This window comes from Peromyscus eremicus, chromosome 3 (assembly GCF_949786415.1).
Source record: "Peromyscus eremicus chromosome 3, PerEre_H2_v1, whole genome shotgun sequence".
Lineage (NCBI taxonomy): Eukaryota > Metazoa > Chordata > Mammalia > Rodentia > Cricetidae > Peromyscus > Peromyscus eremicus.
This window is the reverse complement of record NC_081418.1, coordinates 83,243,763-83,256,909: the sequence shown is the minus strand read 5'-3', so window position 1 is coordinate 83,256,909 and position 13,147 is coordinate 83,243,763. Positions and strand designations below refer to the sequence as shown.

The following is a 13,147-nucleotide window of genomic DNA, read 5'->3' as shown; positions in this document are numbered from 1 at the left end:
GGACTCAAACCTCGGTCCTCCAGAAGTACAGCCCGCTGAGCCATCTCTCCAGAACCAAGAAGTTATATTTTTAATATTTCAATTCTTTAAAGATGATGTGCTATGCATAGGACACAAAATGGTAACTTTTAAAAATTTGAGACAGGGTCTCATGTAGCCCAGGCTGGCCTTGAACCCTCTATGTGGTCAAAGATGATACTGAACTTTGATCCTCCTGCCTCCATCTTAGGCTGCTGGGATCACAGGCCTGTCCCACCACACGTGTTTATGCAGAGGTGGTGGCTGAACCCAGGGATTTGTGCACTCTACCAACTGAGTTATATCCTCAACCAAAAATGGCAACTCTTACTTAACTGAAATGAACCACTGATTACACTACCAGATGAACAACTGACTGTACTACTTTATTACTTGTGACTTAATTAAAAAGAAGCCCCAAGCCTGCGGTGATGGTGCATGCCTTTAATCCCAGCACTTGGGAAGCAGAGGCAGGCAGATCTCTCAGTTCGAGGCCAGCCTGGTCTACAGAGTGAGTTCCAGGACAACTAGGGCTGTTACACCGAGAAACCCTGTCTTGAAAAACCAAAACAAACACACAAATAAACAAGTAAGTAGAAGTTCCACCGTTATTGTATTATAAAAATACCGTCTTTATGTCCCTTTAAATGCCAAAATCACTATGATGGTGAAATAAAAACAAGATTGCTAAGGAATCCCTTGGGATTGTGCCTCATAGATGTGTGTGTGGTGCTTCATGGCTAACAAGAGCTAAAGTTCCAGCAGAAGGGGCTGAGAGCTTCTGGGGGCACATCCAGTTACTAGCACAGCCCAAAGTTACCTGCTCAGAAGAAAATGTAGAGAAGGAGCCTGGGGGATGGCTCGTGGGGAAAACGACTGTCCTGCACGTCCAGAATCCAAGACTGGAACTCGTGTAAAAGTAAAAGGCGGGAACTGACTCCACCTCCACACTACTGCTGTGGCATGTGTGACCTCCCCCACATCACACACACACACACACACACACACACACACACACTACCTAAAAAATTAAAATGTAGAAGATAAAACCCTCTAGAAATGATTTGGTATTTATTATCTTCAAAACTGTGAATTAATCTCAAGAACAGACCTGTAAAATGTCACAAGGAAAATGACTACAATATCTATTTCAGCATACCTGTCTCATGCTTGATGAAAGAACAGTGATTTTAATAACCATCTCTGTCTTCTCCCTAACTAATCAACACTTATAGGATAGAAAAACAACACACAGGAAGAGCCCATTTCCTAAACGATAGCTGTGGGGCAATCTCAATTTCTCATTTGGCAGCATGCATGCTAGAATAAATTAGTTTAGTTCACAGAATTGCTTTCAGCCACACTGAGGGCTTAATAAAAATTACATCAAAACAGTTTCATTTCTATAATTAAAAGCAATTAAGCATTTAGATATTGGCTCGCTGCATAATTGACAGTCACTCTTCAAAATGGATTTCATAGCTGATGATGTAAGTCATTCAAAAAGCACCTTTTAATGTTCAAATCAAAAGAAATGTGGGTCAGGCACACTGGTGCACGCTTGTAAGCCCAGCATTCAGAAGCCTGAGAAAGGAAGAGTGAAGAGATGGTGGCTGGCCTGGAATACTATGTTCCAGGCCAGCATAGTGAGATCCTGTGTCTGTGGTGTGTGTGTGTGTGTGTGTGTGTGTGTGTGTGTGTGTGTGTGTGTGTGTATCTTTCTGTCCGCCTCTCTCTCTCTCTCTCTCTCTCTCTCTCTCTCTCTCTCTCTCTCTCTCTGTCACACACACACACACACACACACACACACAAAATCAATCATTCTTTTTAAAGAACTTGAACAACTTTTAGAATGAATTTGACAATCTTCAACATTCGTTTATTTTTATTTTATAAATATTTGCACGTATGTTATGTGTGCCTGATACCCATGGAAACCAGAAGAGGATGACAGACATCCTGGAGCTAGAGTTACAAATGACTGAGCTGCTATGTGGGTGCTAGGAACCAAACCTGGGTCCCTCTGCAAGAGCAGCCAGTGCTCTTAACTGTTGAGCTCTCTCCCTAGCCCTAAGTCAGGCAACCTTTCAGAGACTGCAGAGGACTCGGTAGGAGAGCTCTTGCCTACTGTGAGCAGAAGTAGAGTTCATAAGGCTTGTCCTAGTTACTTTTCCAATGCTGCGATGAATCACCATTATCAAAAGCAACTTGGAGAAGTTTATTTCAGCTTCCAACTCTCAGGTCAGACTCCATCACTGATGGACCGTGGAGGCAGGGCTGCAGCAGAGGACAGGAGGAATGTTGTTTACTGACTCGCTCAGCCTGCTTTCTTATATACCCAGGACCACTTGCTTAGAGGTGGCCCCACCCACAATGGGCCGAGCCCTCCCATATCAGTCACTGACTAAGAAAATGCCCACAGGTTTGCCTACAGACCAATCTTAAGGAGGCATTTTCGCAATTGTGGTCCCCACTTCTCAGATGCATCTAGGTTTGTATCTGGTTGACAGAAAGCTAGCTAGCAAAAGGCCTACTCCTCCATTATTACATAGAGAAGAGAGAGATTTCACCTTGTCTTCTTTTTTTGAGGGGAAATGGGGCAGGGGTTAAGACAGTGTCTCACTTTTCAGTCCAGGTTGATCTTAAACCAAATTCTGAGATAACAGACATGCCCCACGCATGAGTTCTAATAAAGTAATATTTAGTTTCTCTGAATGATTTGTGAACAAATCATAATTAGTAACTATGAAAGGTGCACTGTTTGTGTGGGTGTGCATATACACTTGCTTTCCTATGTTTGTGATTGGATCTCAATCATGTAGCCCATGCCGGCTTCAAACTCATAATCCTGCCTCAGCTTCCTAAGTGCTGGGATTATCAAGTGCATGGAATATAGAAGTCTGCCACCATGCCCAGCTCCACATGCATCTTTTCAAAGGTATTCCACCAAACCAGTGTGGTGGTGCACGCCTGTAATCCTGGTACTGTGATGGCAGAGGCAGGAAGCGCCTGTGCTAGTCAGAGTGAAGGCAAGTTGGTGAAATAACCTCTTTTCCCCAAGAGCACCATGTCATTGCTGTCTGCTTATGCCCCTGTCTGCTTATGCCCCTGTCTGCTTATGCCCCTGTCTGCTTATGCCCCTGTCTGCTTAGGCACCTGTCTGCTTAGGCACCTGTCTGCTTAGTCCCCTGTCTGCTTAGGCCCCTGTCTGCTTATGCCCCTGTCTGCTTAGGCCCCTGTCTGCTTAGGCCCCTGTCTGCTTAGGCACCTGTCTGCTTAGGCACCTGTCTGCTTAGGCACCTGTCTGCTTATGCCCCTGTCTGCTTAGGCACCTGTTGGAAACAGAAAGGCTCATCTCCTGGGAAAACCATGCTTAAAATAAAATAAAATAAAATAAAACTCTCAATTCTAACTAAGTATAGACTAACAATAGAGTTGTTTGCTCTTTTTAGGAGGAAAAGGGGGCACAGTGCAAAAACAGAAAATAATATGATATGTCTAAAGTCTAAGTAATAGAAAGATAAAAGTAGTCATCTGAGTACAAGTTAGCTGCATAATAGGCACACTTGGAATGCTCTTCATAAAGGCATCCTAAATAAAAATAAAGATTGCCTGCATATTTATAAAAGTGCCCCAAGACACAGACAAATAAGAGCTCAAAAACATTTAGTCTATTGAAATTTATTTATTTGGTTGGTTGGTTGATTAAGACAGGGTCTCACTTTGTAGCCCTAGCTAGTGGCTTGGAATTCACTATGTAGACCAGGCTAGCTTTGAACTCACAGATTCCTTACTTGCTTCTCTTCCCTGAGTGTTGGGATTGAAGGAAAGTGTGTGCCACCATGCCTAGCCCATCAACTGAGATTTTGTTTTTTTATTTACATTCATTTAATGTGTGTGTGTGTTCGTGTGTGCACGCACATGCCATGGCATAATGGGGGTGGAGGTCAGAGGACAACTTGAGGTTCTCTCTTTTCACTACATGAGTTTGGATCAAAGTCAGGTCCCCGGGCTGAGCAGTTGGTAAAGGACTGAGCCACCTTGGCAGCTCTAGTCTATTCAGATTTAAGTGTGGCCCAAAGGTGCCCAGAGACCTCAAAACAAACAAACAAACAAACAACAAAAAAAAAAAACTAAACACACACACACACACACACACACACACACACACACACACACACAAAAACCACAAAAAAAAAACCCCGCTACAGAACAAATTGTTATTTATTAAGTAAAATTTTAAGGCGATCAGTGAGGAACCATAGCCAAACATCCACACTTTCTCAAGGTTGAGTCTGTATTTAGATTACCAGAGGAAAAGCAAATCAGATTTCACATCAGGAGGTCCTTCTGAAAATTTAAAACGCGAGTCTTAGCTACTGGCTGTCCCAATGACAGCGGGTTCATTACCTAGGGAATGTGATCGGCTAAAGCTCAGAGTGGACCCGGGTTCCCTAGTCATCTTAACACACACTCGGAGGTGCAGTTGCAGCTTGGTTTCGTATCAAGGTTCTTTTGAGGAAGTTTTGTAGGTGCCTTGTAAACAGGAAGGAGTGGTAAAGGAGACATGTGTCCCAAGACACCTCAGCCTTCCTGCCACGTGCGATCTTTAAATATCATACAAAATATCTGCTCCTAATGGAGCTATCACTCTCCCTGTACACACGGGATTTCACGGACATGGTCAAAACACAAAGCAACACGCTACACAATAAACACACCGAACGAGCAAACAACACACTAGTTTATAGACCCTTTTGGAACAGAAAGAGTTCATGACATCAGAACAAGCCAGGATGCAACGAGATCTGAACCTAGTGTGATAATGTGTAATGAATGTGTACTTTTAAAAAAAAAATAGTGTGTGTACATATGGGTTATGTGCATGTATGTACTTGGGGTGTTCAGGGGGGAGTATGCGTCTGTGTGCACATATAAATGGAGGCCAGAGGTCAACCTTGAGTATCTTCTTCAATCACTGTGTACCTCCTGTTTGAGACAGTTCACTGATTCGGCGAGAGTAGCTAACCAGAAAGTCTCAGGATCTTCCAGTCTTCACTTCCCAGCCCTGGGATTATAAGATTTTATCATTACACCCAGCTATCACCTGGGTGTTGGGTGATCCCAACTTAAGTCCTCATCTGTATGCAGCAACACTTTACCTTGCCAGCTTATATAAACTTCTTTTTTTGTCTCTGTTTATTTTTGAGACAAGGTTTCATGTAATCCAAGCTGGCCTTGAAGTCACTACATAGCCAAGAATAACCTTGAATTCTTTTACACCCCATCTCTGCCCCAAGTGCTGGGGTTGAAAGCACAACCATGTGCCCGGCTTTGTCCGTGTCTTTTGAGACAGATTCTCACTGTATGACCCAGGCTGGTGTAGAAATCACTATTCTCCTGCCTTAGTCTTTGGAACTCAGAGATTACAGGTGTGTACCACTGTGTCTGGTTGCATACAGCAAACTGAAGGAGTTTCCCCGACTAATACAGAAAGTCCCATATTCTGGTCCCTCGCCCACAATACCACAGAGTCTAAAAAAGCTTCAATTTCTAGTCCATGTACATGTGATCCACAATCAATTCTTCAATCCATAGGAGCTGGAGTGACCAGTCTACCTGGTCCTTTACCGTTCACCTTAGCAAACCAAGAGGATCTTTAATATTTAATAGCTGCAGCATGGAGAGCAACTCAGGTCTTGGGAGTTAAACTTGTTGCATCTACATATGAAAGCTGAGAGGAACCAAGCATCCAGCACAGGAGGACCCAGCTGGAGCCACACATCTATTTATTGTCACTGGGGAGACACCTGCTGTATTCTTCCTGCCCATTGCAATGGCCCTCCTCTTACATGATGGCTGCCCATTGAACACTGTATTTAAAGTAGGAAATAATAGCCACTAGGAAGACTAGGGTCTTCATAAACCATTGATCCAGATGTTCTTGGAAAGTTTGTGACCTGCAGTTCCGGGTATTTTTGTAGTAGTATTTTGCCTAACCTTTTTTTTTTTTTTTTTTTTTTTTTTTTTTTTTAAGACAGAATCTTATTATACATGTAGCCTTGGCTGGCCTGAAACTCACTACGTAGACCATGCTGACCTTAAACTCAAGGAGATCCAAGTGCCTCTGCTTCCCCAGTTCTAGGATTAAAGGTGCCTACCACCACACCCAGCCCTTGTCCAACTTCTGAACATAACTGCTAGTATTAGTGACAGATGGATCCAACTCATAGTGCACTCCTGTCTCTTGGAGAACGTTTATAATCTCAAATGTCCTTATAATATTTCTACCATAGACTAAGTTAGCAACCCTTAAAGGATGGTCTGTGATTTTTTTGCAGAAGGTCAAATAGTCTTCAAAATCGGGTTTGACTGCTGCTGTACTGCTGCCACATGTTCTGAATGTGTAAGAGCAACACATGCTGACACTCCGAGTGCCTAACAGATCTTGTGTTCCTCTCGGCTGCACACTCTGAGCAATGGAAACTTTATTTTTGTTTTTCCTCGGGATTTTTAAGGCAGGGTCTCCCTATATAGCCCTGGCTGGCTTCAAGACTATGCTAGCCTTGAACTTGTAGTGATCCTCCTGCCTGTGTCTCTTAAATTACAGGATTACAGGAGGGTGACACAATGTCCAGCTTAAGAGTGTTCTTGGTAGAGGCAGGTAGATCTCTGAGAGTTCAGGGCCAGACTGGTCTACATAGTGAGACCCTGTTTCAAAAAACCAAAACCAACCAACCAAACAACCAAACAAAACGTTCTTGATGGAGATAAAGCCCAGTGGTAGAGCACATGCCTAGCATGTGCAAGACCTCACATTTAATCCTTAGCACTAAGATGCTAGCCAGAGATTGTGGTGAATGCCTGTAAACCCAACATTCAGGAGACTGAAGCAGGAGGATTGTGATTTCTAGGAAAGCCTGGGCTCTCCAAGACTTTGTTGAAAGAAGGCGGGGGGGGGGGGTGGAGGAAGGAAAAAGAATGTGGGGGGGGGTGTTACAAGATACAGAGATAGACAGAGAGAGAGAGAGACAGAGAGAGAGAGGAAGACAGAGAGGAAAAAACATTTGAAACAACAAACAGGACGAATTTTATTAAATCTTGACCCTCAGGACTATCTTCTTCCTCCTGGTCGTGTCACTAACTAGGAAGTGTGTCAAGCACTTGTGCACATCTTAAGTGTGTCTGAAGCCTGTCTCGGGAGCAGCACTTGTGTGTACTGAATTGTTTGTTCTGTTTAAACGGCTTCATTTTGTTCATCAACTGAAACCAACAAGAGCAATGAGAGTATATTCTAGACATTTCCTCCAAAAGAACAAAGTAGGCTTTTCTCTTCAAAAAAAAAACAACTGACAGTATTTGTGACGAAATTCAAGTTTGCAAATGAAAATCAGAAAACTAGATAGGCTGTGTCTACAGGAGAAAACCTGCAGGTCTCTGGTACTTAGGGGGATGTTTAAGGGCTGTGTGGGTAGCACAGTGGCAGGCTAGCTTAGTGTGCAGGAAGCCCTCAATTCTCAACACCAAAAACCTAAGCCAAACCAACCCAACAGCTTCTGATTAAATCAGTGATGTTAGTGACAAATTGAATTTTTTCCCACGTACTATGTATTAATAATAACTCAATGAGTCAATATTTCCTAGTGAAGTCAGAAAAGCATGATGTTAGAGTAAAAGGCAAGATGGCTAATGCAATAGAGTATAAAATGTTCATTGCTGGAGCTGGTGAGATGGCTCAGCCATTAAGAGCTCTTGCTGTTCTTGCAGAGGACTGGGGTCAGTTCCCAGCATCCACACTCAATGGCTCACAACCCAGTTCCAAGGGATCCAACACTCTCTTCTGGTCTCTGTGAGTGCTGCACAAATGAGGAACACAAGCAGGCACACACATATACACATAAATAAAAATAAGGTCAGAGTGATGCACGCCTTTAATCCTAGCACTCGAGAGGTAAAAGTAGGCAGATCTCTGTGAGTCTGAGGCCAGCTGGTCTACACAGCAAGTTCCAGACCAGCCAGGGCCAAGTAGTGAGCCCTTCACACAAAGAAAACAAAATAAAAACCCAACAATAAATAAAAACATTTAAAAAATGTTAATTGCTTTGGTTTCAGACCCTTTCAGAAACTTACATTTGTTTGGGGGCAGTGTCAAAACAAAGCAAAAGGCCACTAAAATATTCCTCCCTTCTCCAACAACCTATGTATGGGGTTGACTTTTCTTCATATAACTGAACCAAAAAATGCAATATAATTTTTGTTTGTTTGTTTTGTTTTTCTGAGATGGGTCTCATGTATTTCAGGCTGGCCCTGAAGTCACAATGTAGCCAAGGCTGGCCTCCATCTCCCTGTGCTGGGACTATAGTCGTTAGCTACCATGCTTGACAACAATGCAATGTATTTAATAAAGAAGCAGATATAAAAATCTAGTTGTCTTCTACTAAACTGAAAATTAAAGAGATCTGCAAATGTGTAAAAAGGGTGTCTTTTTATCTTGATAACATGTCATGCTATCATGTATTGGGTTTATTATTAATTAGTAAGTCTTTTGGAAATTCTCTTTCTCTCTCCCTTTCTCCCTCTCCCTCTCCCCCTCTCTCCTTGTTTTGCTTTAATACAGGGTCTCACTGTATAGCTCTGGCTTTCCGGAAACTCAATTTGTAGCCCAAGCTGGCCTCAAACTCAGAGATCCAGGTGCCTGAACAATTTATTTTAATTTTTAATGTTATAAATATAGATATGTAGCTGAGTGTGATGGTACATGCCTGTAATTCCAGCACTCAGAAGGCTGAAGCAGAAGGATAAGAAATACAAGGCTATCCTGGGCTATATAGTAAGACTCTGTTTCAGATAGGTAGGTAGGTAGACAGACAGACAGACAGACAGATAGATAGGTAGACAGACAGGCAGGTGATTTGAATAGCAATGGCCCTTATGGGCTCATAGATTTGAACACTTGGTCATTAGGAAGTAGAGCTACTTGATAAAGATTAGGAGGTGTGGCTTATGGCCTTGTTGGAGGAAGTGTGTCACTGTGGGGGTGGGCTTTGGGGTTTTAAATGCTCGAGCCAGTCCCAGTGTCTCTCTCTCTCTCTCTCTCTCTCTCTCTCTCTCTCTCTCTCTCTCTCTGTCTCTCTCTCTCTCTCTCTTCCTGCAGTCTGCCAATCTGGATGTAGAATTCTCAGCTACCTCTCCACCATGTCTGCCTGTGTGTTACCATGCTTCCTGCCATGATGACAATGGACTAGATCTCCGAGACTGTAAGCCAGCCCCAATTAACTGTCGTCCTTTAAAAGAGTTGCCATGGTCATGGTGTCTCTTCACAGCAGTAGAATACTGACTAAGGCAGATAAATATAAAAGAAAAATGCTCCTTGGCTCCCTTAATAAAATTTAAGAACTCGGGGCTCAGAGAGTGATGGCACTTGACTACAAGTGTGCCAACCTGATTTGGTGCCTGGGACCTATATGGTAGAAGGAGAGAACCAAGTCCTGAAAGCTGTCCCCCGATCTCCACACTTGCACTGTGGTATGTATGCCCTTCACAATACACATAATAAATAAAAAAAATGTAATAAAGAATTTCAAAATAAATATAGAAGGCTCATCAGACCAAGAGTTTGAGACTTGCCATATTTTATGAATAGCCTGTGTCTATACAGGAAGTGTACATACAAACGTGGAAAAGACTCAGAGCAGGCACACAAAGTACAGCCAGGAAGTCTTTATCACACAGTAGGACTGCAACTTCAAGAAAATCACAGCTCTAAGACTCGGTTTTCAACATTTTATAAAGTGGGATTGACTTAGCAACATCAGGAGGGTTACTCTAAGGAACAGCAAGTATGCATTACGATGCTGAGAATAACATCATTAACATATCTATATATTAAACTATCATGTTGTCACAAATGATCGATGCCTTTAGATTTTCTTCTTATACAGTAGAAAATTAAAAACGAGATAATGTAAAGAGGTCTCAGCTCCCCACACACACTTTAATTTTTGGGGGAGCTGGAGAGATGGCTCAGCAATAAGAGAACTTTCTGTTATTGAGTTCAGATCCTGAGTTCAGATCCCAGAACCCACACAGAGTAGCTCACAACCTCTTGCTACCCAAGCTCCAAGGGATCTAACATCCTCTGGACGCTTAAAAATGAATTATATTTATTAATTAATTGATTTATTTGTGCATGGGCGAGGCACAGCCACCGGGTGCAATGTGGAAGTCAGAGGACAACCTTTGGGAATCAATTCTTCTCTTCCATCATGTGGGCCCAGGTTTCGAACTCAGGTATTCAGGCTTGGAAGATTAGCAACTTTACCCACTGAGCCATGGATTTTTTTTTTTTTTTTCTTCTTGCATGAAAAGTATCTATTGAGCTTTTTTTTTTTGTCTTTGCGTGTGGTGGGGTGGAAGGCCAGGACAACCCAGGCAAACCTTAAACTTGCTATGCAGCTGAGGATGACCCTAAACTCTTGTTCACAGCTGTCAGGACTTTGGTTAGTACAGCTGTTCACATTCTACTTGGTCATGCCATGCAGCTCACCCATTGCTGTGTGCGGATTTTCAGTTTGCAAATACACACATGCTCTGAATCACTACAACACACTGAAATGATCTCAGATAGAAATGGTTTATAATCTCATTTTGCTGATCATCTTCACGTCTAGTTTAAAAATAAGGAAAATGCCACAAGAGCACAAATAAACATCTGAATACCATTCTTAAAATCTGACTTCAGGTTAAAGACAGTCAATTCGTTATTCACGTCAGTAATTCTTAACAGAAGCTCACGGATCCCAAAACATGCGTCAGCGTACAGTCTGACAAATACAAAAGCATAATACACACTGCTTGCCCAAAGTCTAGGCAGGGCTTAGCACACAGGAGATGTAGAAACTCTGCAAGACTGTTTCCTTAAGTCCCCTCCTCAGAGCCGCAGAAATGATCCGGGCTGGGTTTACTGGAACACACGGGGAGTGCGGGTACAGAAAGGAGGTTGGCAGCAGTGTTCCCATCCCGGAGCTCCACCAATGACAATACGGTCATTCTTAAGCCCCTCATGCCAGCTCTTGTCTCCTCCCAACGTGATACCGGCTAGGAAGCTTTTTAAAGAAAAGACGACTGTGGGGGTGTCCACAGTTAGCAGTGACTAGATGTGGGAGGAGACTGAGGGCATTGAACAGACTGACTGCATGTCAGCTACCGCGGCTCTAAAGGTGGACTTACTTAAAATGGCTTAGACAACAGACTAAAGCTCAGGAGACAACCCTGAGTCAAGATTAAATACTGGAAAGTGAGCTTCTCTCCTCTACTGCTCCCCACGGCACCTCCCCAAGATGGGCAGTTCCTCACCGATGGGGAACTAACCTGCCAAGGGGTGGAGCTGCAGCACGGGTCTGAATGTTTGTTGCTCTCTATATCCCAGAGCTCAGAACCAGGAAGTACAAATTTTCTGCGATAAATAAAATTAGATGAAATGTAGTGCACTTAGGGCTGGTGAGATGGTTCTTGCCACACAGGCCTGATGACTGGAGTTCAGTCCCTGGAATCCACAGTGGAAGGAGAGAACTGAGTACATAAAGTTGACCTACAACCTCTGTATGTGCAATATTGGATGTACGTGCCTGTGTGCCTGGGCCCTCTCTCCTCCACCTCCTCCACTCTAATAATATATATTATTTTTATATGTAATTACCATAATATGTGTGTGTATATATATATATTTTAAGTGACCTGGTTTGGACCATACAAAAAACAATTAGGATTTACAATACTTAAGAAAAAATGTAGAGAATAACAAAGTATAGGGTTCTGCAGCATGGATTTCTAACCAGAAAATCTTAATTATTGCTCCTTCTTGGGGATCCTATGATGACAATACGAAAAGATGACCACGTCATCAACCAGGTAATGTGCTATCTGGATACAGCAGACATGGCTTCTTGGTTACTTATGTGATTAACACATGCAATGCCTGCAGCAATCCTAAGAAGTGGGTGCTACCATCCACCCCATTTTACAGAAACGTGAAGTGACACTTGACATCTCTAACCCAGGCAAAGGCTCCGAGCTCAAGCTTCACAAGAAGACACAGCAGCGATTCTCACCACAACTTGACTTTTCTTACCTCCGGCTTGCTGAGGCTAGATGAAACCAAGGAACCAGATCCCACATCCAAATCCCACTGCTTTTTCCCATGATTCTCAGCGTCCAATGCAGCAATTCTTCCATCTAAAGTGCTGATAATTACTAAGGATCTGCAAATGAAAAATAAATAGAACAAAATTTGGAAAGCAATCTAAGACAGTGTGCACTTATTCAATCACTTGAAAGAAAGTTCGTCCCATCAGTAAGAAAAGAGGGGAGACCATTGCCCCTCAACCTTTAAGGTCTTGTCACCTATCTGTCTCTAGAGCAAGACAACTAACTTCATCACACCCTTTATCTGCTCAAGCCTCTGATGAAAAGCCCTCGATTCCTAGGTCTCCCCTCCTTCCACATCCTCATCGCCTTCTATCACCTCATCATCCTCAGCATCCTGGCTGTGTCCTCTCCTGCTCTTTGCTCACCTCCTGAGATCCACTCCTTTGCAACACATTCCCCCCCACCAAACTTTCTTGTGTGCGTGCATGTGTATGTGTGCACGTGTATGTGTGCACACGTGTGTAGGCTGGAGCCCCAGGGTCTTCCTGTCTCTGCTTCCCCAGGGCTGGAATTACAGTAGAGTACCACCACACCCAGCTTCTACCTGGGCCCTCATGCTTCTGCAGCAAGCGCTTACCTGAATAAGCCCCGACCCGGCCCTCTCCCTAACCTTCACTCTCAGCCCCCTCCCCAAATTCTCACTCTGCTGCTTGCTTTCCTAGAACAGTCCCTAAGAACACTACTTCCCCAAGGAAGGGAGGACATTCTCCTACCGTGACTCTTGACTACCAGATCTTTCATCCCCTTGCTACTTCTGGCCCATTTCCTTCCTCTTCTCCCTCAAATTTCTTGATCAACCCTCCTAATGGTCCTGTGCTGACACTTTCAAAGGTCACCAGCTTATTCCTGCAAGAGTCTAGCTGCTGGTGACTGTCACTAACTCACATGACTTTTCCTCAGTTCTCTGGGTTTTTACTGTGTC

General features: G+C 43.4%; 1 protein-coding gene across 1 annotated transcript in view; it reads right to left on the bottom strand.

Annotated features, from left to right (window-relative positions):
- Eif2ak3 (eukaryotic translation initiation factor 2 alpha kinase 3) overlaps window positions 1–13,147 on the bottom strand; it is a 68,333-nt gene that overhangs the window by 42,311 nt on the left and 12,875 nt on the right. Inside the window, exon 2 of the mRNA XM_059257928.1 lies at window positions 12,149–12,278. Coding sequence (XP_059113911.1) covers window positions 12,149–12,278 — 130 coding nt within the window. The remainder of the gene's footprint in view (window positions 1–12,148; window positions 12,279–13,147) is intronic.